Genomic DNA, 19,059 nt, shown 5'->3' with positions numbered 1-19,059 from the left:
TTGGGGGGTAATGCAGAAGGAGACAAAATATATCTTCAGTTTATGTGTTTATAACTGCATTTGTGGTGTGCTTGGAAATTAATATACTAGGAAATTTTTTTTTGAAAAACTCTATTAAATAGTAATTTCCACCTCATGAAGAGCCTGTGCTAAATGGCAAGGATGGAAATGAGAATGTTGGTTCATTGGCATTTGTCCTGTTGGTTTTTTTTAATGTTGTCAACAGAAATAGTTTATCCTTCTCCCAAAGGTATCTTTTAGCCCAGTCAACAAGGGCTGCTTTTTATTGACCTTTTATGGTCTGTACAGACAGTTCCATTCATCCAGCCATTAGGTGGTTCCTCTGACATGAACAGTATTCAGCATGTTTTTCCACTTGACACTCTGCCCAACAACATTCATAAGAACATATATGGAGGGAAAGGTTAATATGAACTAACCCTGAAACAAGCCCTCAGTGTAATTTTAAATGCCTGTGGTTTTGATGTGTTACAACTGCCTTTATAATTTCTGGTTATAGATTAGTAGGAGAGGTTGTCAACAGATTGCTAAAGTTACCAAACTGTATATTCAAATAATCTCAAAATAGAATGCTAGCATTTTTCAGTGGTCTAGAAAACATAGAAAGCATATAATGCTCTTTGTGTCACTGTGTCCTTATCCTGTGAGTATTTTTAACTTGGCCACCTTCAGAAAGTCTCTGAACCTTCCAAACCACGTAAGAAAAGAGTTTTCTCTGTTTCCTTCCTCCCCCCCCCCCTCAATCTAACATTGCTCCTTTTGCCTGTTTGCTTGTTAGTTGTCGTCATGCTGCCATAGCCAACTACTTTGGAGATGATGTTCCCCAATGTAACAGAAGCTGTGATTATTGTAAGAATCCAGCAGCAGTGAAGAAGCAAGTAGAAGCATTACAGCATAGTACCAAAAGTTGGAGTAGAACCTATATTGGACCTTCTGCTTCATCTTGGAATGCCTGTGACCCTGAGCTGTATGGAGGAGGAAAGCGAGGCTGTGGTGGCTTTGAAAGGTAGGTCTGCATTAACTAACTGGGAAGAGGCATTTTTGTGGCCAGTGTTGTTAGTGACAAATAAGAACTGTTCTTCTTTCTCTCCCCCCCCCACTTTTGGTGACTTTGATTATTCTCCTGAGTAAGGAGGACAAAAGTTAGGCTTTTTTTTCTGCATAAGCGGACTAAAGTGATGATCTCAAAAACCACAACTTCTTCATGAATCTGTCATTTCAGTAGAGTGCACAATTATTCTTTGTAGTTCAAGTTTGGAAGTCAAAAGGGTCAAGAATAAGGAGACTAAGAACTATATATGGTTTAAAATTGTTATAGAAATGTTTTTACATATTTAAATATAGTTATGCAATTCTCTTAATACAAAGATTAAACTGGATCTCAGAATGCATTGAGTTGTGTAAACCTGTTGCAAGTAAAAGCTGCTGTTCTCCCTTGTGGGGCTGCCCAATTATTCTGCCTTTTTCTATTTCCTTACTTAAGGGAAGGCTGCAGGCCCTTAAAAACAAAATAGGGAGAAGGAACATGTCCATGTGGGGGATAGGACTCTCCTGCTCATGCTTCCCAAATTGACTTTATGTTATTCTCAAAAATGCTCAGAAAAAAATGACAGTTTTCTTAGAACAATCTGCCAAATCTTGTTGGTAAAAAAGATAATTTCATAATTTCTGTTGGAAAATTAACCATACATTCAGCATCACTTTCTTCCTGTGAGTGAGAATGAGAGCCAAGTGTTTAGCTTAACAGCTTACTCTAATATTTGTTTTTAATCTTTGCAGCACACTAAATGAAAGTTAAGGGCATTTTCTTACATTACATAGTTATACAAAATTGTTTCCATTATATTTGTGCTGGGGCAGGCAGTATATGACCTTCTAGAGATGTTGTTGCAATGCAGATCCTATCAATCTTCATTAGTTGTCATGCTGGCTAAGTTAGTGGACTTCTAAATAGGCTTGAAATTTAACACGTTGCCCATCAGAGTTGATTCAACAAATGCAATTAGTAACCTTATTTACATGAACAAAAAACATTTTACTCTGTAGTAAAACTACAATCTTGTTTATGCAATGGTCCACATCTTGATGCTTAATCCTGATGCCTAGAATATTGGCCTTTGATCCTAATTTAAAATTTGATATAATTTTACATGACTCTCCTGTTCAACTTCCAACTCTTTCTGAGTTACTGTTCAGATATGATGAAGATACCAGGAATGTGGGCGAAGTTAACGAGGACAGCCAGAAAAAGGCATGGAACATTTTCTATAACAAACAGATGAAGTTGCGCAGGGTAAGTAGAAGGGCTTTCTATAGAAGTTAGAGGCTCACCTATACATGTTTGGATTGGGTATGCCATGCAATCCTGATATGTTTCCTAAATAAGTCACACTGAGTTAAATTGAACTTAACTCCCCCAAAAATAAGACTTCAGAATTGATCTAAAATATTAAGACTCAACCTTGTACAAATACTAATAGAAAGAAACTCATTCAGTTGCTTTAAAAACTGGATATTATTCTCTGTTACTAAGAGAATCATATTTTGAGGGTAGATTTAGTGCTTCATCACAGATACATGACCAGAGGCTGCATAGCATGTAATAATAATAATAGTAGTAGTAGTAGTAGTAGTAGTAGTAGTAGTAGTAGTAGTAGTAGTAGTAGTAGTAAAGTTGGAAGGGACCTTGGAGGTCATCTAGTCCAACCCCCTGCTCAGGCAGGAAACCCTACACCATTTCGGACAAATGGCTGTCCCGTCTCTTCTTAAAAACTTCCAGTGTTGGAGCATTTACTGCTTCTGGAGGCAGGTTGTTCCACTGATTAATTGTTCTCACTGTCAGGAAGTTTCTCCGTAGTTCTAGGTTGCTTCTCTCCTTGATTAGTTCCACCCATTGCTTGAGAGGCGTCCAAAATAGGTAGAACCATGTAGGAGTGGGATTTTGTCTTTATTTTGTTTTGTTTTTAAATTGAAATAGTTGAAAATTGTTTCAGGGCTTAGAGTAGAAACAGCAGGCATCAAAGACAGTCATTTATGTTTAAAAATCAAAGATTAAAGTGGGCAAGATTTTAGACAACATTTGATAAAACCACAGAAATCTTGTGACTGAGGCCATTTTACAATAATTTATTTTTACTTATTTTATTTACTTTTTTCTAATGTACTGTACCTACAGATTAAAGATCAGTTAAATCAATTCAATTTCAATGTACTTTTTTGTAAATATATAATTAAGAGCCTATTTAGGGGAACCACCGTTCTTGGATTGCCAGCCCTTGCGCTGCATTTTCATGCATTTCCTATTTCAACATAGTGGGAAACCTTGCCGCTGAATTTGGACAGCATAATGAGAATCGTTTAATTTTATTTATTCATTTATAGCCTGCCTTTCTTGTTTTTATAAATAACTCAAGGCAGTGAACATGCGTAATACTCCTTCCTCCTGTTTTTTCCACAACAAGAACCCTGTGAGGTGGGCTGAGTTGAGAAAGTAAGTGGCCCAAAGCCACTCAGCTGGCTTTCACACCTAATAGGGAACTCGAACTTAGGATCTTCAGATTTCTAACTTGGTACCTTAACCCATAAGGCCAAGCACAGAGTTCAAGTCAGGGGTAAGAAGAATAGGATTTCTTCAACTGTGAGACTGCAGTTTTAAATTATTTCTGTTTCTAACCCCTTTCTTGTTTTCTATATGACTAGAATATTACCTAGTAATATTCGTCCAAAATTTGCTTGCACAGGTCAGAAAATGTAGGATGAAGCTATTGTAGATGTTAAGTTTAACAGATCTCTACTTTAACCAGCTAAAGATAAATTACCGTAATTGCCAAATGCATTAGGGGACTCTCCAGTTTTTAACCCTTATCCTGTTTGGCAAAGAATTAACCCTATTTGGTTTAAAATATCTTTTTAACTATTTAAATACATTGGTGTTTTTTTTTAGTTCAGGTTTCATATTTTTAGTTAAGCTTTAGCATGCAACATTTTTAAAAACATTTCCTATCTTTCTGTTTAATCTCTGTAATTTCCTTCTTTTTTTATATCTTTAGAGCAGAGAATCTGAAAACGATAACTTTGTTCCTCCAGGTAAAAATTATTTCAAATATCAGTTTGGGATAAAGTTTTCATGGGTGTTTCTGAAGAGTTGACGGTAATTACAGCCTTGTAATATATAGTTTAGCCTTGTAAGATAGAGGGATTCAGTTAACACCAGCAATGGGTGCTCTATTGGAAGATCTGAAGTATCAGGTGGGGATACTGTGTCCAGGAGAAAATTGATCCATGTGGTCGTTAACAATTGATTCCAACTTGGGGACAAATAACCAGTCAATCAATGCTTTAGCCTGCATAAACCCCAGTATGAGAGATAATTTTGTAGAGTTAGAAGCAAATAATTGAAAATAAATGGTAGTTTACAGTAATGTAGAACAGATGGGAACTGTTCATCCTGCTCAAAAGAGAGACGCTTGCAGCCTCTTTTATCACACAAACAGAAGAAAAAGGTGGAAAGATTTGGATTTCGATTTCATTATAAATGGAGTTTGCATTTTACACCTAGTAGTTGCTGGAATTCTTCTTAGTTTTTCTACTGTAGGCCTGCATCATTTATAGGTTTAAAATTTACCACCAGCAAATTGCTTGATGGATATTAGAACGCTGTTCTTTGTATATATGACATTACTAAGCCTAGGATTCCACGTTGGATTGAACTACAGTTAGTATAATCGCCTATGAAGAGCTCCTTGCTAAAGCATTTGGATTTAAACCCAACTCTGGCAAAAATAGCTAAATCAGACTTTCACTAGAACTTTGCAGCTTTCTCAGTGCCAAATACCATTCTGGAAATCTGTGATAAATATAGATGGCGCTTGGGCATTATGTAAATGTGTTTTAGAGCTATCTCATGAGTAAGATGACGTACAAGACAGCCTAATTGATTCTGTGACATAGGTGGCACTTAATAACATGGAGAGAGAGAAAAATAAACCCTGCCTCTCCTTTAATTGGCCTCAGAATGGCTTTTATGCTATTGAAAATTTCAGATATAACTAAAAACAAGCAAAACAAAGCATAATAAATAGTAGGTAAATATCAGTAAAATGATACACTTTCATTATGATCTAGCCCAAAGATGAAATCACTGGCAGATTTCCAGATCGCTAATAAGATGGATCTTCATCACATGCATCAGCCAACAGGATATAAGCCAGAAACACCCAGAGCCTTAGAGAATCACATGAATTCTTCCAGTGTAAGAATAGCATATGCCGGGAGAGGAAGTTTAAAAAAAAATCTAGACATGGGTTGGTGAAGTAACAAAACACACAGGTATACAGAAAAAGTTCTGTTCTGCAATTTGATGCAGTTATAGTTCCCATCTGTGAAAAGTTTGGCAACATATTAGAAATTGTTAACTTAGGTTCTATATTTACTCCTTTTGATAGATAGTGATTGTCCCTTGAAGGATGCAGCCAATAGGAAAATTGCTAGAATTACAGTAAAGGTAAGTGGAATTTTTTTCAAGACAGGTTATTTTAGTGCAGTCTACTTATTGTTTGTTGTCAACTGATTAAGTTGTGATATTCAAATTAAAGACTAACTGAAGAAAAATATAGCACAGATATGTTTCCTAGGTAAAGTCAAGATCAATCAAAATTTAGGTGGAGCCACCCCTTCACTACAACTCTGTCTCTTTACAGCACTCTGTGAGCAGTTTACGGAGTTAGTGTATTGTGCCCCCAACAATCTGGGTCCTTATTATACCAAGCTGGAAAGGATGGAAGGCTGAGTCAACCTTGAGCCGGTCAGGATTGAACTCCTGACAGTGAGCAGTCAGCCTGCAATTACCACATTCTAACTGCTGCGCCACCAGATGCGCTCATGCATGGAATTTTGAAAGCAAGAGAGAGACATTTTAATATTGGATCTGCTTAATAATGTAGAAAGATTTCTAAAAGTTATTTTGGATTACTTTGTTTACTACTAGTGGAGCAAATATCTTCATTCAGTTAAAAAAAAAAGTCTTTGTGCTGTTCATCTGAATATTCATGTTGTGATGAGGGTTCAGGTACCTTTCTTTCTTTCATTGCTTCTTCCACATCCAGACCTAAAGAACCATAGCAGCTCTTAGCCCCAGCTTTCACGCAGTGCAGTTCAGTTCAGTTCATTCTGAACTACTTGTCTCCAGTGTGATGTAACATTTCACACGCAGGTATTGATTTATAGCTTTGAAATGTCTTCATGATTATTTATTTATTAGTACCTGTGCTTTATTTCAACTTTATGAATGGTCTAGAAACCATTCTGTAACCACCACACAAAAAAAATGTCCAGGGAGTGCTTATAAATGTATTTTCAGAGTCCCATTAATAAATTTGTATTTCTTTTTCTGATTTTTTTTTAAAAAACTTGTCTTAGACCATGGTATAGACTTCTCCAGTCCTTATCATCCCAACTCTATGAAACCTTTTTATTGAGGCCCTAAAACATGTTTAAAAAAAATCAGTTAGTGATGATATTGCAATTTGTCATAAGTACCCTGATTTCGATGAGTGCACCAAACGATTATTGTGTTGGGCTCTTTCTTACTTCATTTTAGACCTGGGTTAATCTTTTTAAAGAAAAAGCTTAATAAGCAAAAAGTAGGCCTTGGCTGTAATGTTGTAACCTCAACTTATTGGGGTAGCAGGACAGATAGTATCCTGCTGCACATACATTAAGTTACACATTTGGAAAGGATGGTACCTTTTCCCACCACAACTGGAACACACTTCCATATGTCCTCTTTTTATTTTAGGCTCGAGAACACTGCCTTTGGATGCTGGAGGAAGCATTGGTCACCAACCGGCAAGCGGCACCCATGACAGATAGGTAGATCTAATCCAATTTGGTGGAAGAGTCCCAGAGCCCTCTTTGGATCCTTTTTCCTCCCTGCCCCACTCAGACTAAGTTAAGGGCACAGAAGTAGACCAAGTATAAGAGCTCTCTACTACATAGAAGAGCTGCTATGTATAAGGCTTCCGGCTGTTCCGTGTATTTCCATCGAGCCTTTCCTTCATGGCCCTTGCAAGGGACACATCCAGGTGAAATTTTTGGATAGGGAAGGAACTACTACTCATTTGTAGAGGTCCTGCATTGATATTGAATTAGATGGAATTGAATCTAAGTGATATTTAAATGTGATCTATTGGCAAGGTGTTTTGATTTATTCTGAAATTCTTCTTTTACTGGTTTACTGATATATATATGAATTTGGATTGCTAACAAAGAGTTATTTCAAGCTCCTTAGCTCTCATCAGCCAGCTATACCCTTTCTTCTTCCCATATTTGGGCTGACTGGGTGCATCATAAAAAAACAAAAAAACACACACAAACACACACACACAAAAAAAACAACCATATATATATTAGTCTTTAAAAGAGCTAAGAAAACAAATAACTTCTGTGGGGATTTTAGGTGGGTTTTGTTTTTGTTTTTTTGGTCCTATTACTATTGCTATTTTTGTTCTAAAGTTGTCCTGGGAATTGTTTTATCTTGCTGAAAGACAGTCTATAAATGATTAAACTTGCATACCACTACCATATTTTGAACCATGCAAAAATTTAAGAGTATTTGCTTAAGTCAAATGTCATCATGCTTCAAGTTAAAGCTCTAAATATGCACATTGTTAGGGATGACTGTGTTGGTTCTCCAGCAGATCCCATTATTGGAACCAAAGTAGGCAGTTATGAGGTCCTTCTTGTATTACTGGGTAAATTACACGACTGTGGTTATCTGAATGACCCACATATAATTTGCATCTTTTCTTCTGTGATCTAGATAATGCAATTCCCTTTGTCCCCACTAGAGGGTAGGAATGTATCATGCAAATACATGGTACTGCAAAAAGAAATAGGCAGATTAGAAGTACTTGTTCAATAAACTAGAAATATTTGAAGGGAAATATAACTTAAAGTTATTGTTTCTTGTCTCCTTATTTGGGGAAGAATAGGCAGTTGCCAATAGTATTTTTGCACTCAGGTAATAATTTGGAACTGCCAACTGCCTCAATGTGGATTGTACGGTGACATCTCTTATAAGAAAACACGGAGCATATCCTTTGTATTTGGAGAAATGCCTTCAGCCACTGCTACTCAAACTGTGGGTCTGTTTTAGTTCAGGTCTTCTAGCATGTGCTGTAGAGATGGAATATGAAGCTTTCCGGATCAATAAGATGGCAAACCTATACAAGGCATCAGTTCTAAAGAAGGTAATAAACAGTTGTGGAGATTAACACTGTGGGCCAGAGTTCTCTCTGATAGCTGGATTTCTTGAAACCTATGGTCATAAAGGAAAAAGGTTGTGTATTTATTGCTGACTTACTGGAAAATGCTGTTATCATTCCTATAACACTATGTAGATCTTTAACTTCAACAGAATGCAGATTCAGTAATAATCATATTTGTAGATCAGCCATTGAGAATAGCTTCTCAAGAATGTATGCTTTGAAATAATCTGCAGTACAGTGTCCCTAATTCATTTCTGAACAACCATTCTTTAAAATTATATGGTTGCAGCAACAGAATAAAACTTCACAAAGGAATAAAGGAAAAAAACCCCTTCTTCTTCTGTAAATGTTGGCAGGGCCTTCTAGTTGAATGAAAGTAGGTAAGCGGCTTGGGATATCTAGAAAAAAGACATCGCTCCAGCAGCTGAAGTTGTAGTCATTTTTGCATGCTTTGGAAGCCATTCTCTAACTCTAAAATGGAGACTTGCACAATTTTCCCTGTGGGTAGGTCTATAACAGTGTTTCTCAACCTTGACAATTTTAAGGCATGTGGACTTCAACTCCCAGAATTCCACAGCCAGCATTGCTGGCTGTGGAATTCTGGGAGTTGAAGTCCACATGCCTTAAAATTGTCAAGGTTGAGAAACACTGTTCTAGAAGAATCTGATGTGTAAATAAGTGTCAGTTTCAGTGGCAAAAGCTTCCTTTCAAGTGCAGAAAAGGAACACTGTTGTCCAAAAATTAGTAACAATTGTAGATTCAATTTCTAGCACTCCTCTGTAATTTCCAGAATCTCACTTCATTTCAGATTAGTATAAATAAGTGGCTTGAAAGACAGGTGCCTAAAGGTCTGTTGCCTTCTCTTTGAAATTGCCTCAGTGGGTGATGCTAGAGGCCCTGTCCCAATGGTGGATTGCCCTTTCTTGAATTGATTGTTTGGCACTACACTGGAGTTTTAAGCACAACTCCCAGAATTTATATTTATCCCATAATTCACTGATCACTATTGTTTTTAAGATTTTGCCCTTTTCTTTGTTAATTTCTCACATTCCTATATTTAAGCTTTGGATAGGATATGCATTTAAAAGTGGGGTGCATCTACTTTGAACGAATCTTAGTAAAGTAAGAACTTTATTTTTTGACAAAATAGGAAAAAAGTCCTTGCTATCTGTGCTCAAGACATTTGAATGAGAGTTCAGACAAGGGAAGAATAGCTGAAATAATTCCCTGTGAATCCAGGTTAGGTTGTTAAGAACCTGATCAGGAATGATGGTAATGCTGCATTAATTGATTTGAATAAGAAAAGCCTAATTCCTCAATATCTCCTTACATGGATTTCCTACTTGTTGCTACTACAGATAATCCTCTCCTAACATCCACTCATTCAGCAACCATTTGAAATTACGACAGTGCTAAACAAGTGATAGTTATGACTGATCCTTATACTTAGGTCAGTTGCAGTATCCCACAATAACAGGATCACCATTTGCAACCTTCTTTCCTGACTTCCTACAAGAAAGTCAATGAGGAAGCCAGCAGGAAGTCACATGTAGTGACCACGTGAGGTCCTTGCTTCACACCCAGAGTGATTTGCTTCATAATGGCAACCAGAAGTGCCAAACATTCTGTCACAAAGCAGTGCAGTGATACGACTTTGCACTTTCTGACTGTGTCAGTTAGCAGTGGAAATTCCAATGCTGGTTACTATTTATACTAAATGAGAACTAGTATATTGAAACAAACACAGTACGGTAGCAGAGACAGAATCCTCTTTACTCTGTCCCTTTTTTCAATAAAGGTTACAGAAATCAACAAAGCTTCCAAAAACGGGGAATTGTATGCTATATCGGACTTGGGAATCAGTGACAACCCCAAGATGAAAGGTGAACCAACTGCTAAACATGATGATGTATTCTGTCAAGCATCCAAAGTGAATACTGTAAGTGCTTATTTGTTTATAATTCATTATTGGGTAGGTGGTTTTGCAACAAATTTTGTCTGATGCATAATTTCTTTGAGCTTTCAGAGATCTCTGTTATATTTGCCATATAGGAAAAAATATCTATCCATATACTACTAGAATTCTCTTTCCTGTAACCTTGAATTGGGTGAAATGGTACACCATAGGGCAAAACATTTTGAAACAAGGGACTTCAAATGGGCTAACTTTTAGAATGCATCCAAAATCTGGGATCCATGATTCCCATAGAACTGAAATTTGGCAAATTTTATACAACATTTTAGGATATAAAAATTAACACCAAACGGTGTATGACATAACACCAAACAGTGTATGACATAATACAAAATGTCATAATACATTTCCTGGGCTGATGTTTGACTGTGCTCAACACTTCAACGTGGGCTATTTCAAGGCAGATACATATCTCTGAATGTATCCCAGCTTTTCCAGTGAAGGAAGTACATTAGTTCTGTCGTTGAAGGCATTGAGAAATCTAATAAGGAAATAACTGCAAGGATGACACAAGGGAGTCACATGTTGTCAAGTATACTACTATTAAAATTCCCCTGTTTGTCTGTGTGTAACTTTAACTGGCTAAATTGTACATCATATGGCAACCATTCTTTTTTTTTAAAAGTTTTTTATTTGTAATACAATTAAAACAAAAATGGACAAGCGTGACATTCCAGAGTAAGTATTCCTAACAGTTTGTTTCTCATGGTACAAAAACTTAACACATCATTCTTAACCTCTATATAAGCCTCATCCTTCTATGTAATACAATTAAATATACAATTATATGTATAGTTATATATATATTTCAATCCTCTCATTAACTTGAGATCCGAGCAGTTCTTCTTAATTCATACCAACGGTAAAATTTGTCCCAGATTTCGAAGTATTTTTGTTCTGTCTTGTCTTTCATAATCATTGTAAGCCTGTCCATCTCAGCACATGAAAGGATTTTATACAGGATCTCTTCTTCCGTTGGAATTCCTTTATTCCTCCAATTTTGAGCAAAAACCAGTCTGGAAGCCGTTAGAATGTGTAACATTAAATAAAGTACGCCTTTGTCGTACTTTTGTGTGGTTATACCTAATAGTTCTGGTTTTGGCTCTACCGCTCGCTCTAATATTTCTTCCAACCATTCTTTGATCCATTCTTGAAGCAAAATACCCTAAATGGGATAACTTAGTGCATCCAAAATCCAAACCCCATGATTCCCCTGAAATTGAAATTTGGCAAATTTTCTAAAACATTTTATGGCCTAATAGGAAATATAAAACATTTCCTATGGTCCTGATATTTGACCAGGCTACACAATTCAACCTGGGCTATTTTCAAGGCAGATAAATATCTCTGAATATTTCCCTGAATTTTTAAAAATGTTTCCTAGTGAAGGCAGTATATTAGAAGCTCTGCATGCATTGTAAATAAAAAATAAACAGCTCAAATGATTGTGCTTTTGATTTCAAATGTTCATAGGCAAATTCAAATGTTTTAGAAGTGTAACTCTTTTCCATCTCTTTCCCCAAGTTCAAACCCAAGAGAATGGGGATTGGATTTCGAAGGATGTCTGACATGTTCCAGTCTGCTTCAGAGGTTCTGTCGGCCAAGGAAGGAGATGAGGTTAATGTTGTAAAAGAGGAAATTGGTTCAGACTGGAAGGAGGACGGTGGCTGTGGTCCCAAGCCTTTGGATATGGGTGACAATCTTGAGGATAAGGAGGAAGCAACCAACAAAATATGCAAAAACGGTGGTGAATCCCCTGAAAAAAATACTGAAAATGATACTGCTGAGGCTGTCACCTCCTTGGCAGTTAGTCTTGAAAAGAGAAAAACTACTAAGAAGCAGTTGCTGCTGGCAGAAGCAGCCAGGAAAGAATCTCAGAACATCTCGAAATTTTTCTCCATCCCCAAAGCAGGATGTGAAGCCAAGGCTTCAGAAATTGATTTGGCAGAAGAGAAAATCAACTGTCTCAATGAACTGCCTCAGTTTACCTCCCGAAGAGCGTGTGAAGAGAAAGCTGAACCTAAGGAAACGGCAACTGTCTTTAAAGAAGAACTAACGAGTTCACCCCCCAAAAAAGAGCAGGAATCCCAAAATATAGAAAATCTGTCTTTGAGCAGTCAAAGATTAGGGAGAGAGTCCTCATGCTCAGGATCAAGTCTTGAAAAACCAACGTGAGATATGTTTTTCTTTGCCTCTCAGTTATTACCTTTCTGAAATTAGGATAGACAGTGGGCAGTTGAATACAAGCAATGATTCAACTATAGTTTCTCCAGCCAAAGTTGAGATTGTAGTATATCAAGCAATTGGAATTTAAGCTTGTTGCTCATCCTGAGAGCTGTCACAGGTTGTATGCGTATAACTGAAGGTAAAAAAGCTAAACCTTAGCCTGAAATTGAGCAGAAGGACAGCTCAGTGTATAGATATTGGAGATCTGAGTGTAGGCTAAGTTCAGGCATTTCTTTTGTCTCCACAAAGAGGTTATTTTTAGAAGACATACTGTATTTGTTATCCTTTTTTTTTTCTTGAAGGGCTGAATCTGTGGTCTTTTTTTCTTGAAGGGCTGAATCTGAAGAAGATATGACCAATGATTGTGAAAATCTTAATGGAAAAAGACCAGGATCAGCTGAGGTGAGTTATATTTTATTAAAATTATCTGTCTGTCTGTCCAGACAGACAGACACACACACACACACACACACACACACACACAGACACAGACACACAGAGAGAGAAAGAGAGAGGGGGGGGCACATGGAGGGATGGCCCTGAGATTTGATGACAGGAATATAGGAGTGAAGGAATAGGAAGTAGCAAGTGAGATGATTTCTGTTTGCCTGAACTAATTCCCAAATGACATTTGCAGAGAGGCCAACTAAGATTCGGGTGGCAATTTAATAAATTGATAAATACATGATGCTTCATCCGATACAGGAACACTTGACTCTTGAAATACAATGAAAAAAGAGAGGTCAGTTTCTTCTTTATAGAATTTGACTCCAGCGCTAACTACCAAATGGCAGTGACATTAATTAAGGCTGGCTGGCTTAATAAATTAATTAGCCATGCATCTGAAGTATGTGAGTGGGTGGGGAAAGAGAGAGAGACTGTATATATACATATACAAAAAATAAAAATAAAACACACAGCAGCCAGAAAAGTAATAAAAATAGCCATCAACATAAACAGGATCTTGAGTGGGTTGCCTCTAGAGTTTAATGCTAACAGTATATTGGTTTTATTGCATTGTGTTTTAGCGATGTTAACATCATACTTAGGAACTGACATGCTTTTGGTTATTTTTGACTGTTCCTTTTTTAATGTGTAATGTTCATTTATTTTTCTCAAACAAAGACTGTCCTCTTTAGGTCACATAAATAGCAGAAAGTGGGCAATGGCTAATACTCGCATCAGAAGATATGTAGACAAACAAGCCTTTATTATAGTCTTGCTGCTTTTGTTTGGCCCAAGTTAAAGCAAAAGATCAAACAGAGTAGAGGAAGAGATATGATTAGCACTGAAGATGTGCTTGTTAATTTGTGTTCCGGGATATCTGTTTGATCCTTTGCTTCAGTCTATTAATGAGGATAGAACCAGGCTTCAGAAAAGTCATGATAATTTCTCTTGATGCGTGTATATCTTTGAGGTGCTGATGCATCTTGACTGAGAAATGTAAATAACACGAATATTCTGTTACAGTGCTTTGCTGGGCCTGCCAAATTTCTATCTCCAGAAGCGTTCACTATCTCGGAAAGGTTTCCGTTGTATCTTTTGTATATAAAAGATATTTAACAAGATATTATTGAGTTATTTCCAAAAGAAATTAGAACTAAAAAAAAGCTGTTACACTTTTTTGATAGTGACCTTCCTGATTAACTATATAATGAACCTTCGTATATCAGTAAGTGGAAATATTAGAGGTTTCAAAAATATAAAGGGATCTTTTAAAAATATAAGTGAAAATTTAAGAAACTGATTTTGTGAACCTGCTTTCAGGCAATGAATTTCATATTGCTTCTTGTATCTGTCATTGTTACTGTTGTTGTTCTTTTTAGATCTGCCATTTGGTTTGGGATGAACAATTAAGCAAAGCAAATCTTGTCATAACTATAGAGAATTAGTTAATTACCCAATGTGATTATTTTTATTTTTTGTTGTTTTTAATGAATATTTTGAGTAACATTAAAATGTTTTTCTGCTTCACATTAGTGTCTTTAAATAATTAAAACTAAGCTGAAATACTGTTAAAATGAAAGTGTTCTGACATTCCTTAGAGTGATTTTTTTTAAGTGATAAGGAAACCCTTTCCATGTGATTAATGTGCTTTGGGGTCATTTAAGATTAGCCTCATTGGGAGTGAGCTACTGTCATGGTTCCTAGGATGAAACTCATCAAAGAACTTTGAGGCATTGTTTACCTTAAAGAATCTTTATTCAAGTAGCATAGCATTGGCACATACACAGGCCAAGCCAAAATCTGAATTCCCCTCCCCTGAGCACATAATATCCAAGCATAATTCCCTCTACTAATTAACATCATAAATCACATTCTCCAATTAGTTTAAAATGCCGGGCTTTCCCTCCAGTTCTTCAACCTGGCCATTTCTTATCTCTTATTTCAAAAAACCTTGGTTCTCACCCTTATACAGTATTGTTATGTCTAACTAAACTCCCATGCACATTCCTCCTCTCCCTCCCCCCTGTGTCATCTAATTCTAACTCTAAGAGTAAAACATAAAGTAAAGGAAAATGGCTGCATCTCCATATGTTGTCAAAGCAAGAACATCCGATGTTAGCAGCATTGACAGCTACATTGCTTTAGAAAGATTGGAGAAAATAATGTTGCAGTAACTGCGATCAATAGTCTATTGCAGTGGTTCTCAACCTTTTTAATGCCGCGACCCCCAACCGGTCGTAAGTCGAGGACTACTCAATCGGTCGTAAGTTGAGGACTACTCAACTGGTGCAACACCATTTGCAGAATGGGACTTTTGGCGGGCTCAGCAGGGCAGAGACAGCCTGGACAATTCCTATTGGCTTTTGAAAGCCAATAGAATTAGACTCTATTCAAGAGAGTCTATTCTAATGGCTTTCAAAAGCCAATAGAATAAAAAGGAGTAGCACAGCTAAGGAAAAGGGGAAAAAATGGCGGACTGCGTTGTTTGGCGGCCCCCGTGAAATGGTCGTTCGACCCCAAATGGGGTCCCGACCCACAGGTTGAGAACCACTGGTCTATTGGGATATGTGTGTCAGTAGAAATTCTCTTGCAGTTCCATTTTTAACTTACAGTATAAGAGCAACGATTTCTTAGCTTTTAAGGAGATAAGGAGCAGAATGTGAGTTCAACACAGCTATCTCCCTGCCAAGTTTGTGAATCCACGAAATCATCCCCCCCTCTTTGCCCTCTGTGACTTTTACACATCCATATATGCAGGCACACAAAAAGACACTATATTACGTTCTAGAGTTGCGAGTTGTTATGGAGAAATACCTTGTTCCATGCCGGAATAAAGTTGTTGGAGAAGTCACATCCAATTTTCTTTTACAACAGTGATAAGTACAAATGAAAATTAACCTCTTACTCTGTGGTTATGGTATTACTTAACATTTTTTATAACCTTTTTTTTTTTTTGCACTTTTGGTTTTGTCTTTTTCTTATCTCCCCCCCCCTTTATTTTAAATATTGAATTAGTTCTTACTATTTTCCATATTTTTTCTTTGAAACTTTAATAAAGACACAAAAAAAGGAATAAGGTGTTTTTTTCCTTTCTGCTTCTTGAATTAAGGAATCAGATCACATTATCATCTCTGACGCATGCAATGTCGAGGGTTTAAATTGTAAATCATATAGACAAAAAAATAGGGTTTCTTGTATTTCAGGAAGGCTGCTTAGGTTTAGCCATGTAAAGTTGCTTTAGTTTAAAGGATTTCTATTTCTGCCTTTCCAGGACTTGGAAAGCCCTGCTGAAAAAAGGCTACGGATGATGAACAAGTCCTCCATTTTGTCACAGTCAGAAGGGAAAGCTGTTGGGCTGGCAAAAAAGAAAGTCACTTTTGATCCAAATTTATCACAGGTTGATAAAGAAGGGACCACAAGAGTCATCCAGCCACCTTCAAAAACATTGTCGCTTAAGGAAACAGCAGATATTGTTGTAAAATATTTGACTCCTTTCTACAAAAGTGGGAGATTTGCATCTAAGGTGGGTTATGAATTATTTAATTCCCCCCTCCTGTGTTTGATTTATGTTTCCATATCAGTTAAAGCCTCTATGGTGACACAAAAGTTATGTATGAAATTAAACGCTGTTGCAGATAGTATCTAAGGAAATGCATGGGAAATAAAATTTCCACAGTGGTATCAGTCCTTTGTAGGATGGGGATGGGACAGTGTTGGACAGAGCTATTTTTTTTTTCCTTCCACTGTATTCCAGTGAAATAAGCACAGTACTTTCAAACAACAATTGCATGTATTTAACTTGCTTTATTTATGAGCAGACAGCACTATCCTCCATTTCCATCAATTTCTAACAAAACCCATTCAGGGAGAATAATGTAAAATGGCAGCAGTGTTTTGGGGCAGGTAAGTAGTAGTACCGTAGGTAGGGGTGTGCAAACTGTGATATCGCAAAATGTTCCACCCTAGAACAAAACATTTTGCGTGATCCAGAACTGATCTGAACCTCAAAATGGGCTTCTCCAAAGACTTCAGCAGCAGTTTAACAAATTGGAACCCTCTTGAATGGCTTGTTGCAAGGCAGAGCTCTCCCATCCCAGGGCTGAAGTGCCCACTTCAAGGCCAGAGCATTTCAGGAGAGGATGTTTTGCGCATCATCACTTAAAAGCCCACCGTCTGGAAGCGCCTTCTCGGTTGTAGTTTTCATTCATTGAGGAATATCCGTGTAAGTTGGCAGTTATTCCTCTTCAAGACATTGATGTCTGCCATGAGCCTCTGTTACATTCAGTTCAGCTATTCTTCTGATCCTGTTTGGGGGTGACTGTGCATTTAATGAGAATGGTAACTTCACTAGAGCCGCTTTGCTTTCTTACCAGGGCAAAAATGTTGAATTCTAAACTTGCTACTCTTACCACAAGGATAAAGAGCTACAGTATGCCCAGTAAAGGCCTCTATGAGTTGGAGTTGGCCCAGATGACTTCAGCACAATCTATCAGATAGGGAACAACCTATTGCTTGCTTGCTTATTCATTTAAAATGTGCAAAATGCTGATATATTCAGTGATATCTCCCTTAGACTCAATCTAGCATGGAACAAAGCAAAATACAAACATCAAGCTTCTGTTTTATTTCCAAGAATGCTTCTGGGGTCTAGTATAATTCCTAGAAAATAAAAATGGCAGGTGTCTTAACCCTGTGCTTTGTAAATACGCCTGTCTAACTCCTCGGGGGTGGGGGGAAAGGCAAAGATAGATGAAGTAGTAGAAAAAACTGTGACAGTTTTGGGTGGTTGGCAGGGAGCAATTTCTTCATTAAGGGGAGTCATTGTATAAAACAGATTCTCAAAATTAAAAATTCAAATCCCTTGTAGATCCCTGGATCTAATACTATTATACCCTTATATTGGTAATTATAATCATCTAACGCAGGCCTGGGCATTTTATGGCCCCTGGGCCACATTCGGCCTTTGGCTGTCCCTGTCCAGCCTGTGTGAGGTCAGTTGGAACTTAGAAATCAAATGTAAATAAGCCTGCCGCAGGGGGCAGGAGGCAAAAGCCAGGTCAGATCCAGCTCTGTGCAGTCGCCCTGCATCCCTTCAGTCAGCTGGCAGCCGCAGCGGGAGAAGGGGTGGGTGAGGAGAGATAGCACTGTTCTGCTCCTGTTCCTTAAATGGAGCAGTTGGAGGAGTTGAGGTGATGGAGTTTGAAGACATCAAATCCGGTTACATCAGTTTGGCTCTTCACTGCAGTCCCAGTTTCTCCTATGGTCCCTTTGGAAAATTAATTGCCCATCCCTGATCTAGAAGAACTTGGATATGATTTGAATTTCACAGCCTTGACTGCCTTGCAATGTCCACATGCACCTTGTATTTAAATCACAGATAGCATGTTCCGTATTGTATGATAAATAGAGCACCTGATTATGAGGCTGCCCAGCGAGGCATCAATTACTTTGTCTTGCATAGAAGCACAACAGTTAGATGTTAATGAGGGAATCACATTCCACTCCGCTTATTCTGCTCTCTTATCTCTGCCTGGCAGGATTTGTTCAAGGGATTTGCCCGACACCTCTCTCATTTGTTGGCTGCAGACAAAAGCAGTTTCCGCAAAACAGGTGAGCGGCCAAATAAGGGACAGGGTGAAGGAATGTCTTGTGCTTTGTCCCTCTTATTTTGCAAAATTGTTGATGTAGAGATCTCTAATTTTCAGCTCTTTGGGTTGGGGATAGTTAAGCTTGGTTAGTATTTATGATGTCATGGTAATGTTTGAAAATGTTTGTGTTGTCAATAAAATATAGCTTGCTCCTGGGGAGGAAAGCCATGGCAAATCTAGACAGCATACTAAAAAGCAGAGACATCACCTGCCAACAAAAGTATGTATAATCAAGGCCATGGTTTTCCCAGTTGCAATGTACGGCTGTGAAAGTTGGACCATAAGAAAGGCTAAGCGCAAAAGAATTGAGGCCTTTGAACTATGGTGCTGGAGAAGACTCCTGCGAGTCCCCTGGACTGCAAGGCGATCAAACTGGTCAGTCCTAGAGGAGATCAACCCTGACTGCTCCTTAGAAGGCCAGATCCTGAAGTACTTTGGCCACCTAATGAGAAGGAAGGACTCACTGGAAAAGAGC

General features: G+C 37.7%; 1 protein-coding gene across 6 annotated transcripts in view; it reads left to right on the top strand.

Annotated features, from left to right (window-relative positions):
* RECQL5 (RecQ like helicase 5) overlaps positions 1–19,059 on the top strand; it is a 65,935-nt gene that overhangs the window by 44,316 nt on the left and 2,560 nt on the right. For 5 of the 6 annotated variants that reach the window (XM_039328126.1, XM_039328125.1, XM_039328123.1 and 2 more), the window contains 11 exons: positions 800–1,027; positions 2,218–2,314; positions 4,071–4,107; positions 5,466–5,524; positions 6,818–6,891; positions 8,177–8,270; positions 10,087–10,227; positions 11,788–12,434; positions 12,822–12,891; positions 16,208–16,459; positions 18,474–18,546. In XM_039328126.1, coding sequence (XP_039184060.1) covers positions 800–1,027; positions 2,218–2,314; positions 4,071–4,107; positions 5,466–5,524; positions 6,818–6,891; positions 8,177–8,270; positions 10,087–10,227; positions 11,788–12,434; positions 12,822–12,891; positions 16,208–16,459; positions 18,474–18,546 — 1,772 coding nt within the window. Of the gene's footprint in view, positions 1–799; positions 1,028–2,217; positions 2,315–4,070; positions 4,108–5,465; positions 5,525–6,817; positions 6,892–8,176; positions 8,271–10,086; positions 10,228–11,787; positions 12,435–12,821; positions 12,892–16,207; positions 16,460–18,473; positions 18,547–19,059 lie in introns of those variants that run through there. The other variant, XR_005554835.1, reaches the window with a different exon arrangement.

This window comes from Crotalus tigris, unplaced genomic scaffold (assembly GCF_016545835.1).
Source record: "Crotalus tigris isolate CLP2741 ecotype Arizona unplaced genomic scaffold, ASM1654583v1 scf7180000024370.6872682, whole genome shotgun sequence".
In the NCBI taxonomy this organism is placed as follows: domain Eukaryota; kingdom Metazoa; phylum Chordata; class Lepidosauria; order Squamata; family Viperidae; genus Crotalus; species Crotalus tigris.
This window is presented reverse-complemented; position numbering and strand designations above follow the sequence as displayed.